The sequence below is a fragment of the Equus asinus genome, chromosome 10, assembly GCF_041296235.1.
Source record: "Equus asinus isolate D_3611 breed Donkey chromosome 10, EquAss-T2T_v2, whole genome shotgun sequence".
NCBI lineage: Eukaryota > Metazoa > Chordata > Mammalia > Perissodactyla > Equidae > Equus > Equus asinus.
In genome coordinates, this window is record NC_091799.1 from 108750765 (window position 1) to 108777772 (window position 27008).

The 27008-nt window shown below is 54.0% G+C and overlaps 1 protein-coding gene across 5 annotated transcripts in view; it reads right to left on the reverse strand.

Annotated features, from left to right (window-relative positions):
• The window catches only part of AHRR (aryl hydrocarbon receptor repressor), an 81558-nt gene that overhangs the window by 44580 nt on the left and 9970 nt on the right, over positions 1 to 27008 (reverse strand). Inside the window, exons 1-3 of one of the 5 annotated variants that reach the window (XM_070519910.1) lie at positions 23949 to 24073; positions 19736 to 19917; positions 3058 to 3164 (exon numbers count right to left, since the gene is read on the reverse strand). In XM_070519910.1, the coding sequence (XP_070376011.1) occupies positions 3058 to 3164; positions 19736 to 19917; positions 23949 to 24004 (345 nt within the window). In that variant the 5' untranslated portion in view covers positions 24005 to 24073. Of the gene's footprint in view, positions 1 to 2; positions 511 to 3057; positions 3165 to 5727; positions 5902 to 19735; positions 19918 to 23837; positions 24074 to 27008 lie in introns of those variants that run through there. The other 4 variants (XM_070519911.1, XM_070519912.1, XM_044779546.2 and 1 more) reach the window with 4 other exon arrangements.

Consider the following 27008-nt stretch of genomic DNA (forward strand, 5'->3'; position numbering starts at 1 on the left):
ACCTTATAACTCCCACGATTCCAGTCAAAGGAAACTTCCAGAGACTTCCTGGGTCACAGAGCATGCTGAACAAGAGGCAGTGGAACGAGGCTTCAGGGACCGCGGGTGGAGTCGGGGGTGGGGGCACCATGCAGCCTGGCGAGGAGCCGGGCGGGCAGCTGGGCAGCATGACAGCCTGCTGAACCAGGAGCAGACCCGAGCCCTCAGGCGTAGGCCTCTTCCTCAGAAAGTCCCAGCGGAGGGTAGCTCCAGGGACACCGTATGCTGGGCAGCAGACGCAGAAATCAGGGCAGATGACCTGGCTGGGGCGCTGCCCTCCCCTCTTCCCAGGCCCCAGGAGTCAGGCCTGGTCATTTCCTGGGCTGCAGCCTCAGCCAGGACCACCATTCATGTCCTGAGGCCCCAGGGAAGATGCGGTCCATGAGCAGAAATGCGCAGAAGGGCGCCCCGTGCAGGCAGGGTTGCCTCCGAGGTGTGCGGCTCTGCAACACCGGCCTCGCGGGCTGGGACCTGGCGGGCGGGAGGAGGATGCGGGTGAAGCAGCCCTGAGCTCTGAGCAGAGGTGGGTCGGGCACCCTGTACATATGCTTCCAACCCACAGCTCAGAACAAAAGTTTAAGAAAGATCTTATGACTAAGACTTTATGATTAAGAAGTTATGATCTTAATTTGGAACATGAATAAGAAAAAGAGCAACACAGTTACCTTTTGCCAAGAGTAAAATTCAAACTGGCACACATTTTCCAGCTCCGTTTTACCAGCACCGACAGGAAAAAGCAATTTTAAAGGAAAAAGAATATTTAAGAATCTGCTTTGTAAAGACCTGGTAAAAGATGAAGTGTGGACTACTTCCTCTGCTGAATACACAGGGTTTCCCAGAGCGCTGTGACGCCCATGCTCCACTCCAGACGGGGCGAAGCGAGACCTGCACCTGCTCTGAGGCAGGAGCCCCCAGTGGCTGTCACACTGAGGGTTTCCATGAGATTAAACACAAACCAGCGAGCACAAAATGTACTTCCTCACGTATTTTTTTTAAAAGGAAATGATTTATAAATTAATTGATCCTCATGAGAGTACATCAAACTCCTCAGCAAGGGCAGAGGCCTTGGGGGCCGTGGGGGTCATAGGGGTCATGTGGGGGTCATAGGGACCATGGGGAGTAGTGGGAGGCCATGAGGGGTTGTGGGGTCCCTGTGAGGGCTGTAGAGGGTCATGGGGTGTCCATGTGGAATCTTATGGAGTCATGGAGGGTCACGGGGGGCCATGAGGGGGCCATGCAGGGTCAGAGGGGTTGTGAGGATCACAGGGAGTCATGGAGGGCCATGGGGTCCCTGTGGGGACCATGGGGGTCACTGGGGTCATGGCGGGCAGGTGGAACACAGCACTGCCCAGCTCCGTCTAGAGCCAGCACCTCCAAATCCTATGCTGCAATCACCTCCCTCTCTCCTGAAATCCATCTCAATGCTTTCCACCCATCTGTCTATCTGTCTATCTGTCCACCTGTCACCCTTATGGGGCCCCACTGTGCTTGGCCACCCACCTAGGTGCTCAGAAATGGGTGGGCTCAAAGAGCTGGACGCAGGTCACAGACAACGGATGAAAAGGTGCAGTGTGAGTCAAGGGAGTCAGAGGGACAAGAAGTCACGGGGCAAGGGGAACTGGGGACCTGAGACGACTGAAGCAAGACAAGCACTGGGGGGCAGGGGGATTTGGGGGTGAGGGGGGGCCTGGTGAAGGCAGAGGCAGGGTGGGGAGGGGGACGAGAGGAGGAACAAGTTGGCCAAAGCTCACTACTGCGAGGCAGGGCCACTGGTCCCTGGAGATCATTACTCCATCCTCTCTTCTTTGTAAGGTTCAAAATTTCTAATAAAAAGTTGCAAGTGAAGAGGGGGAGGGGGTCTGCTCGCTGGTGGGCTCAGCAGTCCCTCTCCTGCCGTCACCATGAGACCCAGTGTGGGCAGCACAGAGAGTGCAGACCAGAGACGGTGACAGATTTCAAGGCCTGAGATGATCAGAGGGTCACGCTGGTTGAACAACTGAACATGCAGGACCCCGTGAACAGGCGCACCAAGGAAGCAGCCAAGAGGATGGAGCCGAGCAGCGAGGGAGGGCCCTGGGCTGAGCGGGAGGGGCAGCCCTCAGGGGTGCAGGTGCGAGGGGTACGTAGAGGAGACACTGAGATAGTTCCATTCATTGGGCACGAGGCAGGGAAGGGGCCCTGCAGGGGGCCGGCCACGAGGGACAGACAGGCTGGCAGCAGCCAGGACTGGGGCTTCCCTTCAGGATCTGCCTGGGACAGGTCCTCTGGCTGCCAGTGAGCAGGCTGGGGTGCAGAGAAGCCGCCTGCAGGGGCTGCTGTGCAGTCAGAGGGCCTTGGCTGCTGGTTACGAGCAGCTGACACAGGCTCCTCTCCCTCCGCCTCCCACCCTCGGACGGCCTGCATCTCAGGGTCTCTTGGCAGCAAACCCTCACTTTGTGAAACAGCAACTTGATCAACCAGAAAGCTCTACTTGGCCGTCTTATCTTGCTTAACACACTGACCCACAGCTGTCCCCTGTCGCCAGGTCACAGGCCCACAAGAGAGGTCAGGGGAAGCAGTTCAGAGTCCCAGGGGTGGGGTATTTGTCTCAGGTGCAAAAGCCAACCCAGCTGGTGACATCCAGCATGTGTGATGTCAACAAACCCATGGGCCAGGCAAGCCCGCCAGACCCTGAGAAGCTTAATGCACAATTTTCTGTTTTCAATTTGAAAAAAAAACCTTGCTTAATTTTTTATTACCTTCTCCTACTGACAAGTAAAACCAGAAAATGCAGAATGAAAAACAAATTTCAGATCTGAACCCCGTGGGCCTGGGGGTCATCAGCTGGCTCTCTATGTCCCAACCTGCTGGACTTCACCGGGAGTACCTGCTGTCCCACCAGGGCAGTCCTGTCCCCTCCCTCAATGCTTCTTAGAGCCTGAGCTCCTAGTGCACATAAACAGTCACAATCAAAGGGCTCAAAGACGGGGGTGGCCTGCACACCCCACACTGGGTGCTCGCAGGGCACGGGGGGCTCACCTCCAGCAGCAGCCGTCCCTCCAGCACCGAGGACCCTTCGTGCAGACCGCCGTCTCCTGGCAAGGGGGCACCAGCCGCCGGCTGCCACGGGCACTTCTCCTGCAGGGCTGTCAGAAAACAAGGCACGTGAGCAGGCTCCCGGGCACAGTCACACTTGCCTCGTGTCTCCCCAGCTCTCAGCCCACGGTTCTTGGCTGCCACCCTTTGCGGGCAAAGCCGAGTTCCACGCTGATGTGCAATCTCCTCGCCACCTGAACGGACGCACTGGGGCAGCTTGGCCTCCCAGGGTGGGTGGGGCGGGGCCACAGGGGAGAGCCCCGTGTGTGACATTCGGGAGATGAGCCCACAGAGCTCCCTGAAACTGCCCTCTGCCCCTCCCACAAGCCCCTCAGAACCTGCCAGGCCTCGGGGAACCCCCAGGGGTCCCCACAGTGTCTCTTCAGAGACCCATGTGCAGGTGGGTCTCCAATCACAGCGTTGTGGGTCTGGGTGAGTCTTAAGGCCCCTGGGAGTCCTGCCCACCCTGACCACACCTGTCTGTCCGTCCTGGAGCCGCCCGTCAACTCCCCGCTTCCCGTATGGAGCAGCCCACACCCCAGGGTGCCCACTACTGCGCTGATGCTGGAGAAGGAGGAAGGCCCGCACAGCCACCTGCCCTGAGATGCCGACAGCCCCCTGAAGAAGGGGTTTTCCTGGCACCTCTCCATCCCTACACCCAGGCTGGCTTCATCTCCACACTGGGCTGAAGAGCTCAGACACACAGACGTGCAGGTCAGACAGACAGACGTTCACATGCCAGCTTGCAGCACTGGTCATGGGACCCCCAATGCCTCTTGCAGTGTCCTCGTCAGCACCCGGGAATCAACCCAGGGGCTGCTGAGAGGACGGGGGCAAGGGGGCCTCACTGCCTCGCCTGTGGAGGGCTGAGGGTGGGGAGTGCTTCACAACTTCCCCTTGTTTCTGGAATCTGAGAACTGAAGCTCCAGGTGACCTCAGTGCAACCATGGGTCAGAGGGCCCAAGGGCAGTGGCCAGAGCACCTGTGAGAGCCGTGGGGTAGGGATGAGACAGCAGGTGATGTTCCCTGACCAGTGGGCCTGCTGCCTCCCTCCAGGTGGAAGGCAGGTGCATTCCAGGAGGCAGGAACGTCACTCCTGGGATCCCCGGAGAGGGGCACCCTGCCCTCCTAGGGAAACCACCCCCCATTCCTGGTTTTCAAGACAGTGGAGCTGAGCCGGGAGCAGTCACAAGCGGGACAAGTAGAGGGTTACTTTCAATCCCTTTCGTGCTGCACTCCCTATATTCAGAGGTGGAGGGAAGCTCTCTCTTCCCAGAGTGCAGGAGCCGCAAACAGACCAGGGGAAGCAAGGGCACCAGGCCCCGGAACTTTCTGGTCTCACAGTGTCCCAAAGGCTGAGGGGGTGCTGACAGAGGGCCCCACAGGATCCCGAGCTCCTGGAGGCTGAGTGAGATACAGGAGAAAAGCACGGACCTGTGAGCCTCTGGCACAGTCATGTCCTCCACTCCCCCCCTTCCCTCTCTCCCCTCTCCCCCTCCAAACCCCCCCTGCAGCCCCACAGTGACGTCACAGGGGCCAGGCCGGCTTCCCCCTCAACCCGAGGGTCCTGCCCTGCTGCTGTCTCCACAGGGCGCGGCGCTGGACCGGGTGGGAGGGGGGCGGAACCTGAGCAGCGCCTGAGGGGGATTTGGGGGTCAGCGAAGCACAGCAGCGATGCCGGGGGGTGGGGGGTGGGGGGGGCAGGGGCAGGCCCCCCACCTCGATGCACCCGGGGTTGCCTGCCCACAGACCCAGACCACCAAGGCTCCCCGCCCAGCAAACTCCATTGCAGAGGTCGCCCATTCCCGCCCCAGCTCCAGCCGGCTCCCCACCCCAAGCCCCCAACACGTCCTGGAATTGAGGGAAGGGGGGTGGTTGGGGCTGCACTGTCCCCGCCTTCCTGTCCTCGCCCCCTGCAGATCCTGTGGGCGGGGGATGCTGAGCCGATGCCTGTGAGACTGCGATGGGGGGTGATGTGACCGTGGACGCTGCCCCAACCCCTGTGATGCGCACTGTTCGCTCTCAGATGCGCGGCCCATGCAGGGGCAGCGCTGGTGGGCGGGAGGCGCTGGGCACGCCCCGCTCGCACTTACTGGAGGTACAAGGCGGGGGCAGCCCCTCCTAACTTCTCTCCCGTCTGCACCCAGACACCCGCCCCCCAGCATCGTGTCCCTGGACCCCCTTTTAACTTCTCTCCCCTCCCCGACAGGTCCCTGCACCCGGACACTGGCGCCCCAGCATCGCGTGCCCCCGCACCCCCACTTCCCTCCTCCGCAGCCGCATTCCGGCGGGCACGCCCGGCGGGGCTCCTGTCACGCGATGGGGCCTCAGCCGCAGTGACAGCCGCCTGGACCCTGGCCAGGGCCTCGCGTGCGAGCAGGGCGGCCGGCGTGCCCCACCCCCAGGCCTGTGGCAAGCCGGGGAAACCGAACGCGCCGGGAGACCGTCCTGCAGGGCCGAGCAGCGGTGGGGGCGGCTTTCCGGAAAATCCATCTGAGCTGAAGGCGCCGGCCCCCTCAATTCCCAGGTCCCTCAATTCAGGGGTCTCAGGATGCTGAAACGGGTGACCAACTCCAGTAGAGTGGGGCGCACAGCCAGGGTCTGGGGGCTCACCAGGTCATTCCTCTTATTCGTGGGTGAAGGCGATGACACAGCCACAGGGCCATGGGGGCGGCATCTCAGGAGGCAGAGGAGCCCCCAGGGCCCCTCCAGCAGCTCCCCCTCAGCTCTACACTGAGTCTGCTGCCGTCTCAGGGTTTTCTCCTGGGGTACCCTCCTCCCTTCTCCCTGGACTCCTACTCCTCTCACTGAGTGTCTGACCTGGGAGGGAGCCCACTGGAGCGGGCAGTGGGAGGGGCCGCCACCTCTGGGAGGCCCCTGCAGTCAGACACAGCCCCACCACGGGGCGTGCCCTGGGCCTCTCTGTGCCAGGTCTCCTCTGTGACAGGGACAAGCCCACCTCTGTGGTTCCTGGTGTCCACCCTTTGATCTGTACCTAATTTTTTGTGGTAACAGGTCAGGGAGAAAGGCTGGCAAGGAGCAGGTACGGGGGTGTCCTTTTGGGGAGTTGGTAAAGGTGTGGAGAGAGTCTCGGTGGTCCCCCATGGCTTGGTGAGGAGGTGGCAAGGAGGGACATTCCAGAGACAAGAGGTGCCCCAAGGCCCAGGGCACAAGGAGCTCCCTGCAAGGCCAGGCGGGGATTGAGAGGCCCATCCACGTCCAAGCGCCCCGGGCCCCTCGTGACCCACTGTCCCCACCTGCTGGCCCTGCCCTGTATGCAGAGAGGAGGCCAAGCCACCAGGATTGGCCCCACCCCAGTCCTCCTCCACCCCAGCCTGGCCTCTGAGGGGCAGGTGAGAGGTTAGGGGGCCTCGAAGACCCCTGGTCCCGCAGAAGTGGTCCTCACCCTGGGTAGAGCCTGGGCTGGCATTTGGCATCTGATTCTATCAGACAGCCCAGAGCCGCATGGCAGGAAGAGGAGGCTGGGACTGCCCACTTGGAGAAATGTTCAGGACTCCCCGGCTCACGCAACTCACCGTGAATCCTCACAGAAGCCTGGGCCGGCCTCTGTCCTTACAGCTCCCTCCCTCACTGAGTCGCCCAACAGCCCCCAGAACTTCAGCCACACTTGAGATTCTCACTGCCCAGTCCAAGCTCACCACCAACTAGATGTAGAATTAACCAGAACCAGCCTTTCTCCCACTTCATGATTTCTTGCATCCCTGAAAAGGTTGGTTTGGAACAGAGAGAGGTTGAAGAATTATCAAGGAGACAGTGGATGTCCCTGTGAAGATGCCACACATGCAGCCATGTGGCCAATGAGAGATGCCAAGTGCTCCTGGTGGAGGAGAGACCGGAGGACTCCCCCATCCCTGCCTCTGGATGGTGCTGTGATGCCCAGAAGGTGGCACCCACTTTGCTTCCAGTTCAGGTGAAGCCAACTCTTCAGCAGTCAGGACAGGTGAGCCAGGACAGGTGAGGCCAGGATGTGGGATGCACTGGATGTGGATGCATGGGGCTGTCCAGGGGTTTGGGTACAGGACTTCTGCCATCCAGTGTGACTGAGAGAGAAACCAAGGGCCCCAGAGGAGGCTGGACTGAAACCCTGATTCTGGCCAGATGCAGTTCCTGGAGTGGACAGGTGCACGTCCACAGACCGGCCCCTTTTTGGAGCAGAACACATGCCTGGTAAAACCTGTCAGCATTTCAGTGTTGAGCCGAGAACCCCAGGGCTCCACACTGTCCCAACCTCCATGCTCTGGGCAGCACCCACAGGTCTCATCCGACTGGTTCCCTCCTCCAGCCTGGTCCAGCAGCATGCTGGCCCACGGGCTCAGCCTTCTGCCCCACACCCTCCCAGTTCAGAGCCGCATCCACACTGGCCTGCATGCCCCTCTGCAGGCAGCTAGAGTGACCACAGCTCTGCTCTGCTCTTCCCCGCGCTGTGTGGGGTCAGGGGTAGAGGGGGAACGAGTGGGCTTGGAGCCCGGGGACCCCAAGGAGCAGACTGCCTCCTGTTTCTGCCCACTTCTCGTTCAGCCCAGACCCCCTAGGAGTCATGCTTAGCAGATGGGGGTCCTGGGAGCCTCAGCTTCCCTGTGAGATGGGGTGGGGCTGTTGTGAGGGTGCAAGAAGGCCACACCCCTGCCCTGCTTCGTGGGGCCCGGCAGCAGGTGCCCGGGCAGTGAGTGTCCTCATGCACTGCTTCCCATGCCCTATAGCTGCTAGCTCAGCACCGCCCACAGCGAGGCAGTGTTAAAAATGGACTGATGTCTGCGTCCCCCCAAATTCAAACATTGAAATCCTACCCCCAAGGTGATGGTGTTAGGAGGTGATAGGTCATAAGGGTGGAGCCCTCAGGAATGGGGTTAGCGCCCTTATAAAAAGAGGCCAGAGAGCTCCCTCGCCCCTTCCGCCCCAAGAGGACACAGGCGAGGGTGGCCATCTGCAGCCCAGAAGAGGCCCTCACAGAGCCTGACGGTGCTGGCGCCTGAGCCTGGACCCCAGCCTCCAGACATGAGGACAAATGCCTGGGGTTTATCAGCCCACCTGTGGCACTGGTTACAGCACCACATTGGCTAAGACAGGCGGTTACCAGAGTGTCCAGGTTAGACCACAGGACTACATGCCGTGTCTTTCAAGTCTAGTGGGGCAGGGTCCCTGGCGGCCTGTGCCCTGGATGGGAGTGTGTACACCTTCCCTTGGGGGCCCCCTCGTCACGCCACCGGGGGGCTGGGCTGCCACCTGAGACTGAGAGGTCCAGGTCATGAAGGATCCACCAGAGGCCAGCCGCTTCAGCTGATCACTCATTTGCTCCCAGTGCCAGGCCCTCCTCTGGGTGACCCTGGAGACACTTCTCCAGGAGCCCAGAGGCCACCCGAGTCCAGGAGTTGATGACACCCTGAGGAGCCTGCCCACCTCTCCTGACACCCACTCTCCATGACACCTGAGCATCTTTGTGGGTCCCATACAGCGCAGTACAGTTGGACTAAGGGGAGCAAATGACCAGGGCCTGGCAGGGAGGGCAGGCGGCACTCCAGGGAAGAGAGGGAGGGGGTTCAGAGGAGGGAGAGAGAGCAGGTGCTCCAGGGGAGGGAGGGATGGAAGGAGAGATGAAAGGAGGGATGGAGGGAGGGCTGGTGGGAGGGTACTCCAGGGGAGCGGGGGAGGGAGGGTGGAAGGGGGAATGGAGGGAGGGATGGAGGGAGGGTGTTCCAGGTGAGGGAGGGGAGGGAGGGATGGAAGGATGGAGGGAGAGATGGTGGGAGGGTGCTCCAGGGGAGGGAGTGTCGGGGGAGGGATGGAAGGTGTCCCAGGCGAGCGAGGCACGCAGGAGGGTGGTAAGCTCCACAGAGGGGCCAAGTGCTCCACCTCTGATCCCTGCTCCCCATCCCAACTGTGTCTACAAACCCCTCTGCAATTTTGACATCAAATTAGTGGACTTCCACCTCACAGTCTTCAAACATTCAAACTATTCCTCCTTTCACTTTTCAAGAAGTGAAAGATAAACTCCTTGTTTTGTGTTTGGAAGATGAACATCAAATATACATACCAAGGCCTGGCCCAGAGGAGACTCCAGAGGGACAGCCCGGGGTGGGGGGGGATGGGGGAGCAAGCCAGAGGCCTCCCCCTCCCTGGCCTTCTGCCCTCCTAGCCACACCCCCACTGCCCCCGTGGCTGGCAGCCCCACCACCCTGCCCCTCAGGCAGGGGCCCCTCCTGTGACTCAGAAGGCTAATTACACAACCACACACAGGGGCCCCCATGGTGGGGCTCGCCACAGGTGGGCATTACATCCCCTAATCCTTGTATTAGCCAGCCAGGTGGGCGCAACAGGTAAGACAGTAGGCAGATGGGTGGGTGGAGGGGGAGTAAACAGCAGGGTATGTGTGAACGCTGTGCATGTGAGGGGATGTGAACACTGTGTGTGTGAGGGTTGTGTGCGTGTGTGTGAGGGGATGTGAACACTGTATGGGTGAGGGTGTGTGCAAATGCTGTGTGTGAGGGGATGTGAACACTGTGTGTGAGGGTTGTGTGAACATTGTGTGGGTGAGGGTGTGTGCAAACGCTGTGCGTGTGAGGGAATGTGAACACTGTGTGTGAGGGTTGTGTCAGCACTGGGTGTGTGTGAACATTCAGTGTGTGTGAACACAGTGTGTCGGGGTTAGGACAATGAATGGGTGAGTCTGATTCCTTTGGCAGGATGCTTCCGACACACAGTGTGGGTGGGGCGTATTGAACAGCATGTGCGGTGCACTCAGGGGAGGAGAGGGCTGTGGCAGGTGGATACTGGGGTAGGTGTGTGTCCTTCCAACACCCTTACAGCTAGAGGGGTGGAGAGAAAGATTACACTGCTGTTCAAGGCCCCAAGTTCCCGTGGGCAAGAAAACCCATCAGGGGTGTAAATATACACTCATTTCACGCAAGCACTGCATTTCGGAAATGAGAGCTCATTCCAAGATGAATATTGCATCAAGTTGTTGATATCTACCGAGAGAATTTCTGTATCCTCCAAAATGCACCAGCGAACTTTGGAGATGTGACATGTCAATACTGCTCAAAAGAGCCACAAAAACTGCATTTCCTCAGAGCCAGTGATGATGGGGAAGTGGCAGCTGCGTGTGTGTCTCTCTGGTCAAGAGAATGCGTTTCCAGCCACTGTGTGAGGTCACTCATCTCAGGCGCCAAGAGGGCCATGCGGTAACTTGGGTCACACAGACCCCTGTAGAGGCAAGGCGCCCTTTCCTCTAATCCCCATGTCACAGGCAAGAGGCAACCAGAAACAGCTCTCTGGGAAGAAAAAGAAAAAGGAATACTATTTATACGCATTGCGGATCCATATTCTCTTTGTGATGTGGAACATCTGGAACAAGCCAACTATTTGGCGTTTTTGTCCAGTTTCAGTACAACAGAAGGAAAGTACGCCAGGCCACGTCCAGGGTTCAAGAAACACGATGTAAAACAAAACAAGCCCCCTGCAAAATAGTGTGCTGATACTTTTAAAAAGTCAAATATTTATACAGTTAATAACTGCTCTGGGTGCAGGTGTAAAGATATGCAAGCAGGACCCCTACACTGGCACCCGGTGAGTCCAGACAGGACAGAGCCTCGGAGGGGACACGCTGACCATCTTTAGTAGCAGTCCTGGCTGATGATGGTCCCGGGCTACCCACCTGCGGGCCCAGCGGCCCGTGCTTTAGCGTAGTGCCCACTCGGCCGTCAGAGCATATCTGATCGGTGTATAATTAATGAATTTATAAGTAAATTTATAAAGAAGCTTCCAGTTACATAACCTCAAATTTGCTAACAACCCCGACTTGGAGTTGCCTGTCAGTCACCGCCTTCCATTTCCTCACAGGAATCACTCACATGTCCAGAGGTGACCGGTTCTCATCAGAGGCTTGGTCTGATAATTCACGGTCCACAGATACAGACTGAACTGAGTGGAAAGCACTGGGTGGAGGGCCTCCTGCCCCATGCTGCCCAGGTGCATGGGCCCCTACAGGACAGGACTGTTCATTCGCTACTGCAGTCATTCATTTCTTCAGCATCCGTATTGCCAACCCTTGTATTGGGCTGTCCACGGAGAATGGGATGGACAGGACCGGAGACACGCGGCTCAGTGCTGAGGAGAACAAGAGCGGGCGGCAGAGGCTCTGTCAGGGCTCCGGCAGGTGGTGACGCTGCCAGCGTGCAGGGAGGCTGAGGAAAGGCCGGGAAAAACTGAGGGACCAGCAGGGACCAGGCTCAAGGAAACTGCAGGTGTGCTGGGCCATCAGGGGAGCAGCCTCAAGTGACCACTCCTCGAGCTCCACGGCACCTGTCCTGCCGACGCTACATCCCAGTCCCGGCAGCCCACTGCCACCTGCCTCCAGCCCGCCAGCCCAGCCACGGCGGCGAGGCAAATGCGGGCCATTCTTCTATTTCTCCACAGGAGGGCTGGGTGCGCGAAAATGCCAAGTGCCCTAGGAGATTCACACGTGGCCTGCCTCACAAGCCTTCCACGCACGCCAGGCTCCCCACACTGCAGGCGCCATGCCCCTGCTCGCTCCCTCTGCCCCCCTGGGGACCTCTCTCCCTTCCAGCCCCTCAGAGCCGCTGCAGTTCACACCGCAGAGACTTTCCAGCTTCAGTTTCCTTTTGTTCCTCTTCTGTTCATTTCTGTCTTACTTTGAGACAACGTGAGGCTTACAGAAAAGCTGTAAGAACAGCACAAAGCACCCAAACACCCTCTGCCCAGAGACCACTGCAGCTCCACTGACAGTCCCACCTGCATCCTCTGAGCCAGGGCTCTGGCCCTGGGTCACATGTGCCTGCTGCTCTGCTCCCCTCCCATCAGAAAGGCCAAGGCTCTGCAGTCTCTCCCCATTGACCTTGAAGATTACAGCAAGTTACTTTGCAGACTGCCCACAGTCTGGGTTTGTCTGGTGGGTCCTCATGATTAGTCCAAGGTTATTCATCTTCAGCCGGAACATCACAAAAGTGACCACGTTCTTCTCGTGCATCCTGTGCGTGGCACGTGGTGTCACTTTATCCCATTATTGTGGGCTCAAATTTGATCACTTAGGATGGTGTGTGCTGGGTTTCTCTACTCTAAGTCTTTTCCCTTTGTAATTAGTATATATTTTGTTGGGAGATAGTTTAAGACCACAAAACTCCCATTTCTCACCCCATTTTTATCCACTGATTTCAGCATCCATTGATGCTTCTTGCACCAATTATTACCACCTCCTCTGTCAACAGTCGTCCATCGATAATGCTCTCTCCTGTCCGTATGAGTTAGCAGTCTATGGTGAGGAAGAACTTTCTCTTACTATTCACTTATTCATTCATTCATTCATTCACATCAGTGTGGACTTACGGAATCCTATTCACTTATTCATTCATTCACATCAGTGTAGACTTATGGGATCCTATTCTATCCAGTGGGTTATGATCCATTACTATCCTTACTCATTTTAGGCTGAACACGTCCCAGCCTTGGCCTGTGGGAGCCCCTTCGGGATGGCTCTGTGTCCTACGACAAGGCCCCATCACTCTGAGCACTGCCTTGCTTTCCAGCACAAATGTGCTGAGCAAGTTTTGTACTTTCCCTGCTCCAACTCTGGAGGAGGCCAGAAAGCCCTGGTTCCTTTTCATGGTGAACAGTGTCTAGAAAGCTAGATCAGCATGGAAGTCGTGCTCACTGTGCCATGTGTCACTGCTCCCAGCCCGCCACAGACAAGGCTAGGAAACACACACACACTTACTCACACATATGAGCAGAACGTGAGTTCACACCAGTACCTCCAGTTCCAATGTAACACCACAGGATTCAGTACAGAGTGGAATGATTTTTCCTGTAATACTTATAAGAAATAGCTTTGAAACTGTCTGGGCCTAGATTTTCTCCGTGGGAGGATTTTTAACTACTGATTCAACTTCTGTCTTTCTGCAGGGAAAGATTCACCCTGAGCGAACATCTGTTGCCAATCTTCCTCTTCTTCCCCCCTCCTCAAAGCCCCAGTGCATGGTTGTATATCCTGGTTGTAAGTGTTTCTAGTTCTTCTACATGAGTCGCCGCCACAGCATGGCAACTGACAGACAAGTGGTGTGGCTCCAGCACGAGGAAGTGAACCTGGGCCACTGAGGCAGTGAGAGCTCGAAGCTTAACCGTGAGGCCCTCAGGGCTGGCTCTGATTCACCTTCTTTCATGGTCATATGACTATGCAGGTTTTACACTTCTTGAGCCAGTTTTAATAAGCTATATTTCTAGAATGTGTTCATTTATGTTTTCAAATTTATTGGCATAAATTTGTTCATAATAGCCTCAAATTCTCTCTTAAATATCTGCAGCATCTATAATTGTGCTCCTTTTATATACCTAACACTATTTACTCTTTTTTCCTTGCTCGGTCTCACCAGATCTTTGTAAGTTTTATCCTTTTAAAGGAACCCTAGTGTCTGTTTCTTTTCTATTTCACCAAGATATTCCCCTTTATTATTTCCATTTTTTGACTCTCTTCTTGTTTATTTTGCTTTTCTTTATTAAGACTACTAAACTGAATGCTTAGTTCATTAATTTTCAGGCTTTCTTCTTTTATATAAACACTTAAGGTCATTTATTTCTAAGTACTGTGTTAGCTGCATCCCACACATTTTGATTTGTAAATATTTTCAAAATTCCATCATGTTTTCTTCTTTGATCTATGAGTTAATTACAAGTGTGTTTATTTACAGATATAAGGGTTTCAAGTCATCTATTCATTACTGATTTCCAGCTTAATTGCACTGATGTCTTATGATTCATTCTTCATGATTTTGTCTTCTGAAATTTATTGAGACTTGCTTTATTGACCAATTTGTTTTCAATATATTTACAAGTTCCACGTGGGCCTGAAAAGATGTGAATTCTGTAGTTTCAGAGTATAGTTCTTTTAAAAAATGTACACATGATCTTTTTTTTTTTAAGATTGGCACCTGAGCAAACATCTGTTGCCAATAGTTTTTCTTCTTCTTCTTCTTCTCTCCAAAGCCCCCCAGTACACAGTTGTCTATTCTAGTTGTAGGTCCTTCTGGTTGTGCTTTGTGGGACGCCACCTCAGCATGGCCTGATGAGTGCCACGTCCATGCCCAGGATCCAAATCTGCGAGACCCTGGGCCACGAAAGTGGAGCATGTGAACTCAACCACTTGGCCACGGGGCTGGGCCCCAGAGTATAGTTTTTTATGTATGTCCATTACATTAACCCTTTTTTTGCATTGTTCAAATCTCCTATAATCTTTACTGATTTTTATTTATTTGATCTATTAAATACTGGGAAATTACTTAAAATCTTTCTCTCTGATGATGAATTCATGTAATTTCCCTGATAGTTCTGACAATATTTGTTTTATATTTTGAGGTTATATTATTAGAAGCACACAAATTTAAAATTATTTTATCTGCTTGATGAGATGAATTTTTTTAATCTTCATGTGGGGACGCTCTCTCATGGTCTCCTGTACTGGTTTTACCCCAAAATCAACTTTTTGACATGAATATGGCAGCATCATATTTCTTTCAGTTCGTGTTTTTCCAATATATCTTTTCCCGTCCTTTCACTTTCACCCTTTCTGTACCTTTTGTGAACAGATGCAGTACCCACTCCAATGGTCCTCATCTCCTCTTGGCATGTTACGTCCACTTATGTTTACTGTAATTAGCAACATGTTTGGAACTTTGTGCTTTCTATTTGTTCCACCCTTTTCATGTTTCTTTTTTCTCTTCTCTTGCCTTTTTCCTTTTGATTACATTTTCTTGTTCCACTTTTTTCTCTCCACTAGTTTGAAAGTTAAACTCCATTTCTCTTGTCCTGATAATTATTTTATTATGAATTAGCTGATCAGTCTGTAAAGGTAAGTAACACAAGACCCGCTAAACTCTTCAACTCAAGTCCCCCCTCTAAATGCATATGCTACTGTGATGAGGAACTTCTCTTCTTTTGTTCTTATAATATATCATTATTATTGATTATACCATCAGTGTTTGCTTTGATTTACCATATAGTCACCACCTTCTTGTTCTCCATTCTTTCTTGCGTCTCAAATATTCCACCTGGAATTTCCTTCCATCTGTGTGAAGTACACCCTTTAAAACTTCCTTTAATAAGGTTCTCTTGGGTTCTCAGCTTCTTGGTTTTTGGTCTCTGAGTGTGCTTTAATTTCCTGCCGGCTCATTGGTATATTATGACAGGTCTCGGATATTTTATCTTGCATTTTTGGCTGTTATATCAGGAGGGCTGACTGGCCACTCATCTGCTGTGCTGCTGGAAATGGAAGAGACTATACAGTGGCAGCACATCTTCCCCACTAGCCTCTAATTCCAGGAGGGGCACCGTGGCGTCCTCTGTTTACTTGCATTATAACAGCTTGTTAATGTGGAACCCTTTCAGTCTGAATTTTGGCCAAAGCCCCAAGACAACAGGTGCCAACTACACCTGAGTCCCAAGGTGAGACTCCAGGTGACCTAGGCAGGGTTGCAAAGGAGATACCAGATGAGAGCGGTCAAGGCCAGGGGGAGGGCTTCCTTGGAGAGGCTGTGCAGTGAGTCCCACGTCCCCACCTGCACTAGGAGAGGAGTGAGGGGCTTTCTCTCCTCACCTCATGCTTGCTGGGAGGGGCTTCACAAGGACCCCTGCGAAGGCCTGCTGTGTGCTTCCTGGGGCTGGTGGTGGCACTGAAGTCTGATGTCTCTCCACACTTGAGAAATCCAAAGGTTGCACCCGGTGGCTCCAGGTAGGCAGCTGTGCTACACCTGGGAAGTACCACTGCCAAACTGGTGGATTGAAGGTGCACACTTCCTGTGGAGCAGGTGGGGCGACAACACCCAAACATGGGCCTGGGATGTCTCATGTCTTCCCAGGAGGGTGCCTGGAGGCCTGAGAAGAGGCCTTGGCAAAAGAGGCTAGTGGTACCCACTGACACCTGGGCTGAGGAAGGACACACAAGGGACCAGCTGGAGAGGATGGATTGCCTGTATTGGCCAACTGAGGCAGGCAGACCCCCAGGTTTGTGGTCTCTCAAGAAACCATGAACACACCCAAGAGTTCCCATGGACCCCCTGCCAAGCCTGTGTGCCAGCTCATGGCAGTGTGGCTGCGTGGTGCAGCTCCCAACCTCACCTCTTTTCCCTGCTGCCGCTCTCACGTGAAAGAGTCAGAAACCACAGCTGCAGGACCACAGGGAGAAGCAGCGGACCTGACCCAGCCTCCCGCCTGCTGGAGCCCCAGGGGAGGGTGGGAGAAAGTTCACACTTGAAAGACTTCCAGAGTTTTAAGTGTTTCACTGGACTGATCATACCCATAGCAGGCTCAGCCTGCCGGGGGCTGAATCTCCTGGAAGGACCAGAAAAGTCCTGCCCCGGTTCTCCCAGGGGCAGAGGGGGAGCCAGCCCTCAAAGGAGGTTTGCTGGGGCAGCAAGAGAAAAAGAGCAGTTTTTGGTTGACCCCGAGTAGACATGTCCTGGGCAGATGCAGGTACCAGGAGCCAGTGAGTAAACGAAGGAGGAGCCAGCAAGGGCTGCCCTTCCTCCTGCCCAGATTTATCTTTTGGGAGTAATTACAAGATGGCAGGAAAAATAAAACAAGCACGTGAAATAATTGAGTGACCTTTCCGCAAGATGACTGTGCAGGCCTGTCCTGGGGCTCAGAGGCTGGAAGCAAGGGCTAGGCCAGCTATCAATCCTGGATGCCCTCAAATGATGCAAAATGAGTGTGTCTTTGCTGGAAATGACCCCAGGGGGAGCATCTTCCGGAAAGTGTCAGTGATGGAGGGGAAGGGGAATGACGAGGCTCCCGCAGCAAACTGCCGACAGTGAATCTGGTAGCGACCACAGCCATGTCCCACGTGGGGACGAGTCCACCCAACGCTGCACACAGAGCAGAGAAGGCAGGTCCCCACCTCCTGCCACACCAAAGGGCTTGTCTCAGCTGCTCGGCTGCTTTAAGGAAACACCACACGCGCGGCTTAAACAACAGAGACCTATTTTCTCTCAAGTCCATGGTCAGAGAGCCGGCAGACTCAGTCCCTGTGAGGGCTCTTTCCCAGCTTAGAGATGCTGCCTCTACACCAGGCAGGGGGAGAGGCAGAGAGCTCTACGGTGTCTCCCCCCATCAGGACACTAATCCTCTGGGGTCAGGGCCCCACCGGATGACCTCATTTAACCTTAATCACCTCCTTAGAGACCTCATCTCCAAACACAGCCACACTGGGGTCAGGCCTCGATGTGTGTAACTGTGGTACACAAACATTCAGTCCGTAACAGGGCTCATCAAGAGAAGGATAACTCTCTAGTAAAAGTGGAAAATTGGTACAATTTAGCTTAACAACTGTATACACATCGGTCCTGGGTTTCAAGATCATTAACGTCTCAAGGAGCACTTCACCTCTGAAGTGCTAAGGAGCATGGCATCCTGCGTGGATGCTCCGGGTCCACCTCAATGTGAGGGCTTCCAGACCTGCCCATGGTGGGGGCAGGCAGACCTGTCTAGCAAGGCAAGCAGGGTGGCCGGGATCTACCGGGCAGGGCTCCAGGGCAGGCGTGTGTGGAATTGGGTCCCACAGGCTGAGCACAGAGAATGCAAAGGGATGGGAGCCTCAGACACGACCAGAGGGTGCATGAAGAAGTGGGGACAGCATCTCTGTCACGTGAACAATCCCAGGTTTTCATGGAGAGTGAACTGCGCTGCTCCATCCTTCCCTCCCACTCAGTTTTGTGGGTGGAGACTGTTCCCCTCCCTCTGGCACATCTGGGTGGCCAATCAGCACTCCCGTCTGCGTGACTCATGGGTGGACCCGGATCCCACCCCCCACCCCTGGCACCTGCGCACGCTGGCTCTCCACTCCACAAGCTCGTCCTCAGACCCAGCGAGTTGAGTCTCTGGGAAAGAGCTGACCCTGTGGTGCATCTGCTCAGGGAGGGTGACCCTGACAGACCACCAGGCCTAAGAAAAGGACTCCGGGGCTTCTCTGGCCCTCCATCCTGGGGTCGCACACCCTGGAGGGAACCCAGCTCCGCTCCAGCTCCACTTCGGGGGTCCGCTATGCCTCTCTACAGCCCCCCGTCTCTCCCCTTGGAAGTCAACTATTCAAGAGCAGAAAATCCCACTCTTGTGTACGAGCAGAAGGTTTTCAGAAGTGCTGGCGCTGTGCTCTATGCAAAAATGAAAGAAATAAATAAAATAAACCCACTGCCTTTTAAAAATCCATGAGAGTCAGCACTAAAGTAAACACTGAAAGCGAAGTTTCAGCCGTCATCACCCTGTGAGGCTGAGCTGCCTGCGCACGACCTTCCTGAAGGTGACTTTTTATGGGCACTCTAATGAAATCAGCTCATCCGCTTCTGAGTCAGGAAGCACAGATTAAGATCCAAATTTTATAGCTTGACTTTTTCTAACTACACAGTGGAAATGAATTCGGTTTTTAGATTTCCCCTAAAACATACAGCTTGAGGGGGATTCAAACCTTGGAATCCTCGGTAGAAAAGGTGTGACAGAGAAATCAAGGCTGTTGTTTCACCCAAACCTGACAGTCAAAACAAGTTGTGAGCCGCGAGACTGACCGACCTGCAGCACAGGCATCAGCCAGTCGGCCGCAAAGGCTCTGGCCCGGTGAAGGGGGTCTGACCGTATCAGGGGAGGGAGTGGGACCAGCGGTACGGTGGGAATATCACTCTGCTTCTGGTTAAGAACCAGGCATTCAGGTGGACACTGGGACAGCCGTCTGAACTCAAGCCAACCCCCGCCTAGCTGGCTAGCTGGGCACAGCTGGACCCAGGAAGTGACCAGTCCCCTCCCAATCTCCCACTGGGAGGTCCCCTCTGCATGAGTGTGTCAGTGGGAGAAGGGCGAACTGACAAACCACCCCCGGCAGTCCCCCGTCTGGCCTGAGCTGTCCAGACAGGTCATATGGAAGCTGGGGTGGACTTAGTCCAGTGGCTCCAACTATAACAGGATGCTTTTTGGAGGCAAGTTTGGGGACCGTGCCCTCGATCTGTCCTGGTACCTGCCACATCTCGAATGACTCTTGCAACCTCTCCATCATACCGGAACCTGGAAGAGCACACTTGTCCTGCACAACTGAGCTCCTGAGCTCAGCCCTGGTCTTGCTCCCCTGCGAAGTGGATCCACCTGGAGCCCAGCGTTGTGGGGAAGCCTCAAAACCCCCAGAGCGAGTGAGGCTGAGAAGAGGGAGGCCAGCCCCTTCCCCTTCCAAAGCTGCTCTGCCTTGTCAACATCCAGCAAATCCTCTGCCAAATGATCACCCAGGACAAGGGGTGCAAACCAGCCCCTCCCAGCAAAACAGGGTGGGACCCAGATGAGACCCAGCCAGGCACAGGTAAGACTGAGCTGACACAGGTGGGCACAGGTGAGACCCAGCTGGACACAGGTGAGACCAGCGGGGCACAGGTGAGACTGAGGTGACACAGGTGGGCACAGGTGAGACCAGCCGGGCACAGGTGAGACTGAGCTGACACAGGTGGGCACAGGTGAGACTGAGCTGACACAGGTGGGCACAGGTGCGACCCAGTTGGACACAGGTGAGACCTGTGTGGGCACAAGTGTGACCTATGTGGGGGCGGGTGAACACAGGTGAGAGTCCTACCTTGGAAGAAGCTCTTCACCCTGAGGTAGCTGACGCTGAGGCGCAGGACCGAAAGCTTGTCCAGCTTAGAGATGATGTCGGGTGGAAAGGGCAGCAGGCTGGCCAGGTGGTCCAGCTCAGCGTTGAGGCGGTCCCGGTGCCGCTTGGAAGGGTTTGACTTCTCGGCCCCCACGGCGGGCCTCCTGTGGGGAAACAGCCACAGTGAGACTTGGGCTTCTCCACCAGGGCCAACGGCCCACAGGTGGAAATCTGTCCCTGTAGTGATCTTAGCAATCAGCTTCAAAACGGAACTGCCGCCAGGAAAAAAGTGCTGGAAAGGACTAAAACCCACCCATTCCTGAAGAGAAATGAACAGAAGAAACTGAAACCACACTCGTTATCAGGAAGGAACATGCAGCAAGATAACAGGGAGTGGGGCGAGCTGTGCGACTCCAGCACGTTTCTTGACCTATCTGTGGAAACTTTCCCTGAAGCGGGAGAACGGCACCCGGCCCTGGCTGCATTTGCTCAGCTTCCTTCAGGCTTCCTTGGTGTTCAAACACCTGCCCTTCTCAGGCTCTGAGCCTCCCAGCCCTGCGGTTGAGGTGTGTGTGGCCTCTCTGGGCCTTGGTTTCTCCTCTACACAGTGGGGCTAAGAGGGGCAGAGGCAAGGATAATCAAGGACCCGTGGGCACCATGGTTGCCATCCCGCCTGCCCCTCCAAGGCCCCGAAGTCACGGGCTGTGCCGCTGTGCCGGGGTCCAGGGCCCTTGGCTCCTCCATCCCCTTGCCCCACAGCAGACCTGCTCTCCCCACAAAGGGAGCACCCCCTGCCAGGGCTCCCTGTGCCCCTCCCCGCAGAGGGGAGAGCTGGTCAGGCCCCGCCTGCCTCACAGCAGCTCCCTCATCTGACCTCTAACCCCAAGGATGACGGTCCCCTCTATTTGACCCTGTTTCCCACCTCGCAGAAACCATTCTGCTTACTCGTCCTTCCTAGATGTCATCCACGGGAAAGCATCTGTGGAGCCCCCGGGATGGGAGGCGACGGGCAAGCCCTGCAGTAGGGCCGCCTGGTTCCCAGCCCAGCCCTTTCCGGCCCTGGTGCCCCGTGGGCTGCAGTCTCCTGCTGCGTTTTGGGGATGGGGTCTCTTTTGTCCAGAAGCTCCTGTTTCTACTGTGTGTCCACTTATAAGGACATTGAAAGCGTGCCCTCAACAACCCGTCCTGTCATAAACTCCGCAGACAGCCCTCCACACTGTCCGAGGCCTCGGCCACAGGACACAGAGGAGCGGCGGCTCCAACCCTGGAGGCTGGTGCTGTTGCTTTAAGTTGAGACATAATGCGCGGAACATGAAGCTTACCGTGTCAAGGTGCACGCGCTGTGGCAGTTAGTACGTCCACAGTGTCATACAACCGCCACCTCTAGCAAGTTCCAAAACATTTCCACACCCCAAATAAAACCCTGTCCCCATTCGGCTGTTTCTCTGTTTTCCCCTCCCCAGCAAGCACAATCTGCTTTCTGTCTCTATGGATTTGCCCATTCTAGACACTTCATATAAATAAAATCATACAATACGGGACTTTCCATGTCTGGCTTCTTTCACTTAACATCATGTTTCAAGATTCATTCATGGTGTAGCATTTATCAGAACTTCATTGCTTTTTATGGCTGAATAATATTCCATTGTATGGATGTACCACATTTTGTTTATCCATTCACCAGTCGATGGGCATTTGGGTTGTTTCCACTTTACAGGTATTGTAAACAATGCCACAACAAACATTCATGTCCAAGTCTTTGTTTGAACATATGTTTTCAGCTCTCTTGGGTATATGCCTGGAAATGGAATAGCTGAGTTAATATGCTAATTCTATGTTTAATGCTTTGAGAAACTGCCAAATTGTTTTCACAGCAGCTGTGCCACTTTACATGCCCATCAGCAATGTAGGAGGGTTCCAATTGCTCCACATCCTTGCCTACATTTATTATTTTCCTTTTTTTTTAATATAATAGCCATTCTCATAGGTGTGAAGTGGTACCTCATTGTGTTTGGTTTGCATTTCCTTAACGCCCAATAACGTCAAGCATCTTTCACGTGCTTGCTGACCACCTGCATATTTTCTTTAGAGAAATGTCTATTCAAGTCTTTTTATTGTTGAGTTGTATGAGTTCTTTATATGTTCTGGATACTACATCCTTACCAGATACATAATTTGCAAACAATCTCTTCCATTCTGTGGTTATCTTTTCAGTTTCTGCTAGTTTGTTTTCTTAATGAGGAACCTACCCCAATATTACTCACACCATTAGCCAAAATTTAAATAGGCAGGATTCCTGGGGATAAACTGACTCCAGAGTGGACTTGCACCTGCTGGCCAAAGGAGAGGGCCACCCTGTCAGTGAAAGACACCCACAGCCTCCCCAGAAAACAGGCTGACCAAGGGCAGGTGAGGGGCGTCAGGGGAGGGGAGAGACACTGGGAGTCAGGCAGGATGGCTCAGAACTCACTTGTGTGAGTTGGGGGAGGGGCTGCCCACCTGCCTCCCCAGACAGGCTGTGCCTGAGAACGAGCTGAGCCATGACTGTCCCCCACCCGACCCCCATGGGCATCTGGGGGAGGGACACTCGTCTGCCAAAGAAATGGGTGTTGGAAGAGCTTGGCAAACATCATTCTATTCCTTCAACTGTCTCAGAATGCCTGGCGGCCCCCTGATGCAGCTCCACTGCCACACTCCTCACTCCCCAGCCCACGGGCCAGAGCAGGAACCGCCCCACCCCACGCCCAGGAGGGCGAGAGGGACGAGGGTCGAGGGGCCACGTGGAGGGCAAACACCCCGCGGAGTAGGCCTGGAACTGAAGCCAGGGGCACGTGAAGCAGGCTCCACTTCCCCAGGGCAGAGTCAGCACTGTTAGCACACACACAGGGCAGGAGGGGCCCGGGTGGCTCAGAGGGAAGGAGAGCCACAAAGGAAGCCTGCGCCCCAAAATATGAAATACCGCAAATAAATCTAAAAAAAACCCAGACACCTCAACTGAAACTATACAATTCTGCCCAGAAATATTTCAAAAGACCTAAACAAATGGAAAGACATACCATGCTCATAGATTGGAAGACTCAATATTGTCAAATTGGCAATGCTCCCCTAGACTGACTTATTGATTCAATGTAATCTCAATTAAAATTCCAGCAAGACTTTTTACAGAACCTAACAAACTGATTCTAAAATTTATGAGGAAAGGCAAAGGACTGAATAGCCAACTAGAGAAGAACAAAGTTAGAGGACTTGTCCTGTGGATTTTCAGCCTTCTCTTAAGCTGCAATATTCAAGACGGTTTGGTACCGGAGAAAAGAGATACAGATCAACAGAGGAGAGAGTCCAGAAAGAGACCCTCATATTTTTGGTCAATCATTTGACAAAGATACTGAGGCAATTCAACAGGGAAAGGAAAGTTTTCAATAAATGGTGCTGATCAACAGGGCATCCGTGAAAACAGGCGAACATCAACCCTCACCTCACACAATACCCCAAAATTAACTCAAAATACATCACAAACCTAAATCTAAACCCTACTAAGAAACCTTACAAGGAAATACATGAGGAAATCTGTGAGACCTTGGGGTACTCCCAGGACTCTTAGAACACACAAAAAATCATAAAAAATAAAACTGATAAATTGATCTTCATCAACATTTTTTAAATGTCTTTTGAAAGTCACCATGAACAAAATGAAAAGGGAAGCCACAGATTGGAAACAAATATTTACAACAAGAGCTTGTATCCAGAATATGTAAAGACATTGTACAATTCAATAAGAAGACAAACAACCCAGTAAGAAGATAGGCAAATTATTTAAACAGACACTTCACCAGAGAAGATATACGGATGGCAAATAAGCACATGAAAGATACTCAATACCACTAGTCACTACGGAAAAACAAATTAAAACCCTGATGAGAACCACCATAACCCACCGGGATGGCCAACCCAAGAAGACTGGCCACCCAAAGTCCGGGGGAGGAGGTGGAGGAGCGGGAAGCCTCTGCCTGTTGCCAGGGATGGGAGACGGCACAACTGCTCTGGAGAACACTCTGGGGGCCCTAACACGCAAACGCCCACCTACCACATGGCTCAGCCGTTCCACTCCTAGGTGTTCACCAAGAGAAACAAAAACACGTCCACACAACGCTCGTGCACAGACGTTCACAGCAGCTTTACTCAAAATAGCCCCAACCTGGGAACACCCCAGCTGTCCATGCGCAGACAAATAAACAGACGTGGAGCATCCATACGCTGGAGCACTTCTCAACAATGAACAGGAACACTCCTGATGCACACAAACCGTGGATGAACCTCAAAGTCATTACGAAAGTGAAAGCAGCCCAGAAACGGTGAACAGTTCTGTTTACAGAAAATTCCGGGAAATGCGGACCAGTCCACAGGACAGACACACAGCAGAGGCTGCCTGGGACGTGGTAAAGGAGAGACAACAAGGGCATCTGGGTGTGACGGGAGTGTCTGTGACCTTGATTTCAGTGATGGTTTCACAGGTGTTCACATATCTCAGAACCAACAGATGTGCTCTTTAAATATGTGCAGTTATAGCCCAGTAAAGAGGAAAAATGCAGAAGAAGAGGGAAGCCCTCGGCTTGCACACCTCAGAGGGCTTCAGACAGGCCGCTGAGCTCAGAACCGCACGGCACCCACCCAATTTGGGGGCTGGGAGAGAGCAAGGAAGAGCCTTGCAAGGGCCCAGCTGAGACGAAGGCTCTGGGCAGCACCCCACAATCCAGCATCCACACCGGCCCCCAGGGGCCCTCAGGAGCAGGTTCCACCCAGGAGCCAGGTGCTCGTGAGTCCAGACGAATTCGCCTCCTGTACACCCCACACTCCATGACCTTTGTCACCACCCTTCCAGGAGAGAAGATGCAAGAAAGAAGACCCACCCCCAGGGGACGGGGCTGCACCACTGCCCCGCTGCCCTCTCGGTGACGAGGAGGCAGAACCACAACTGGGACGTGGGCACAGAGCAGCCAGCGCAGCCGGAGTCCGGGTGCCCTGCTCTCAAACAGCAAACCAAAATCACTCGGCCTCCAGTTTCAATAGAACACATCCCGAGAGAGGAGCTCTGCACGCAGCACACACCCTGCAGCTCCCCAAGCAGGTCGACACGCAGCCTTACCGACACACACACACTGTGCTTGGACAAGCTGGCACGGCCACTCTCCCACACCGCACCTCACAGCGTCCACATCCGAGCAGCGGAATGGACGTGCTGGCGTGAGTCTGAGTCTGCAGACATCTATCAACTGCACGGGATCCCATGGTCTCCCACTGCCCCTCGGATCTCGAGCCTCACACGCCCAATGCCATTTCAAATCAGTGAGAAAAACCGATCATTCAACAAAAGTGTGAGGAACAACCAGCCGCCACAGGGGATAGAGTCAGATCCCACATCTCACACCAGGAAAAGTTCCTAGTGCCCAAAAGTTTTAAATTTATACTCATACTAATATAGTAATATACATACATTTTTAAGGAATCCATAAAAGTTTAGAAGAAATATCAGGAAAATTTTCTCGTAAACTTGAATCAGGGAAGATCTTTCTAATAGTGATGTAAAATTAATTGGCCACAAAGGAAAAGATTAATGAATTCAACTTCATAAAAATTAAATTTTTCTGCATGGCAAGAAACACAATAAGGAAAATCAAAACTGGGGAAAATGTTGACAACACTGAAGCATCATCCTCCCTGCACACAAGCTCCCACAGATCAGGAAGCATGAAAGATGAAGAATCCATTAGAAAATGAGCGAACGTTATCAACACAGTTCACAGAAAAGGAAACCTGAGCAGCTCACAGACCTAGCTTATGATCAGAGGGAATTAAACCACCAGTCTGAAACACACCGTGAGCCCAGAGCAGGGGACCAGGGCACCCTCAAGCACCGAGGAGCACACCTCCAATGCTGGGCAGCTTGGCGACACCTATCAAAATCACCAACGCCCACCCCTCGGGCTGAGCAATCCCACTGCTGGGATGTACATGTGTGTTGGGGCAGGGCTTGACTTACCCACTCACAAGCCAACAACCTGCCACTGTGTCATGGATGCTGGCAGAGGGCACCAGTCTCCTGGGCCAGAGACAAAGGACCTATTCCTCCCGGCCTGGCAGGCGGTGTGAGCCTCAGCATGTCGGTGTCATATACCCACGTCCCAAGGCCCATGAGGGTGACACAGAAGAAGCCAGGCAGGTGCTGCACGCTCAGGGGTGTGTGTTGTGGCCAAAGAATCCTAACCTTGGGGAACCCCCAATGCACAGTACACAAGATGCTCTGCCCAGGCAGTCGCTCCCTCACCCTCAAGGCTGCTTACTCCAAACAGCCCTGAGATGCGGCCCAGGTACCAGCGGTAAGGGCCTCGCATTCTTGGAGCCAGCACAAGCGCCACAGGATGTGTGGCGACATGGCAGACTGCCTCCCAAACAATGAGCACGTGTGCAAAATGGTGCACAGGCTACCTACCATGGCGATGTCTGTGAGACAGTCTACCAGGTGCCATGAAGGCTGGCAAAAACAAGTCGTGATACATTCGTGTGCACTGGCAGCTATAAAGGTACACTGATACAGAACCATCTGCAAGGTGCACAACAGTATGCACTTGGTTCTAAAGGGAGAAAGCTCATGTGCTGTACATCCATGTCTGCTGGTTTGTGCATAAACTACCTAGGAGGGATTCATGAGAAAATGTCAACACAGATGCAGGGAGCTTGGTGGGAGGAGCCGGGCTGGGACGGAGATTTCTCTCTGAGTTCTGAATCAGAGAGCAACCGCCTCTTCAAAACACCAATCAATAAATTTATTACTTACAGTAAATGCCTCCTCATCTCAGACCCTGTCATTGGAGCAAAACATCATAAGAGCAGCACACTTAGCTCCTCTGCCCCTAGGCCACTCTCCACACAGAACGAAGTATGTGCAGCCATGTCTCGAGGTGTTGTCTTTCCTTATTCAGTGTGACAACTGTGTTCACCACAGTGAGTCTCTGTCCCTCCCACACCCTCAAGACATACCTTCCAACCGCCTCGTCCTAGATCCCTCTGCCTCCTCCCGGGTGCACGGAGCTCTGTCCCCCAGCCCCACTGTTCCCCAGCAGACCACCTGCGCCCTGTGCTCCCAGCACCACACTCCAGCACAAGCCCTGCAGTGCTCCGGCGGCCACACAACCGACAAGTCCACTGTTCAGAGTCCCACCTCGCGAGCCTTTGCTGCCTATCCGCGGGGCTGGTGGTG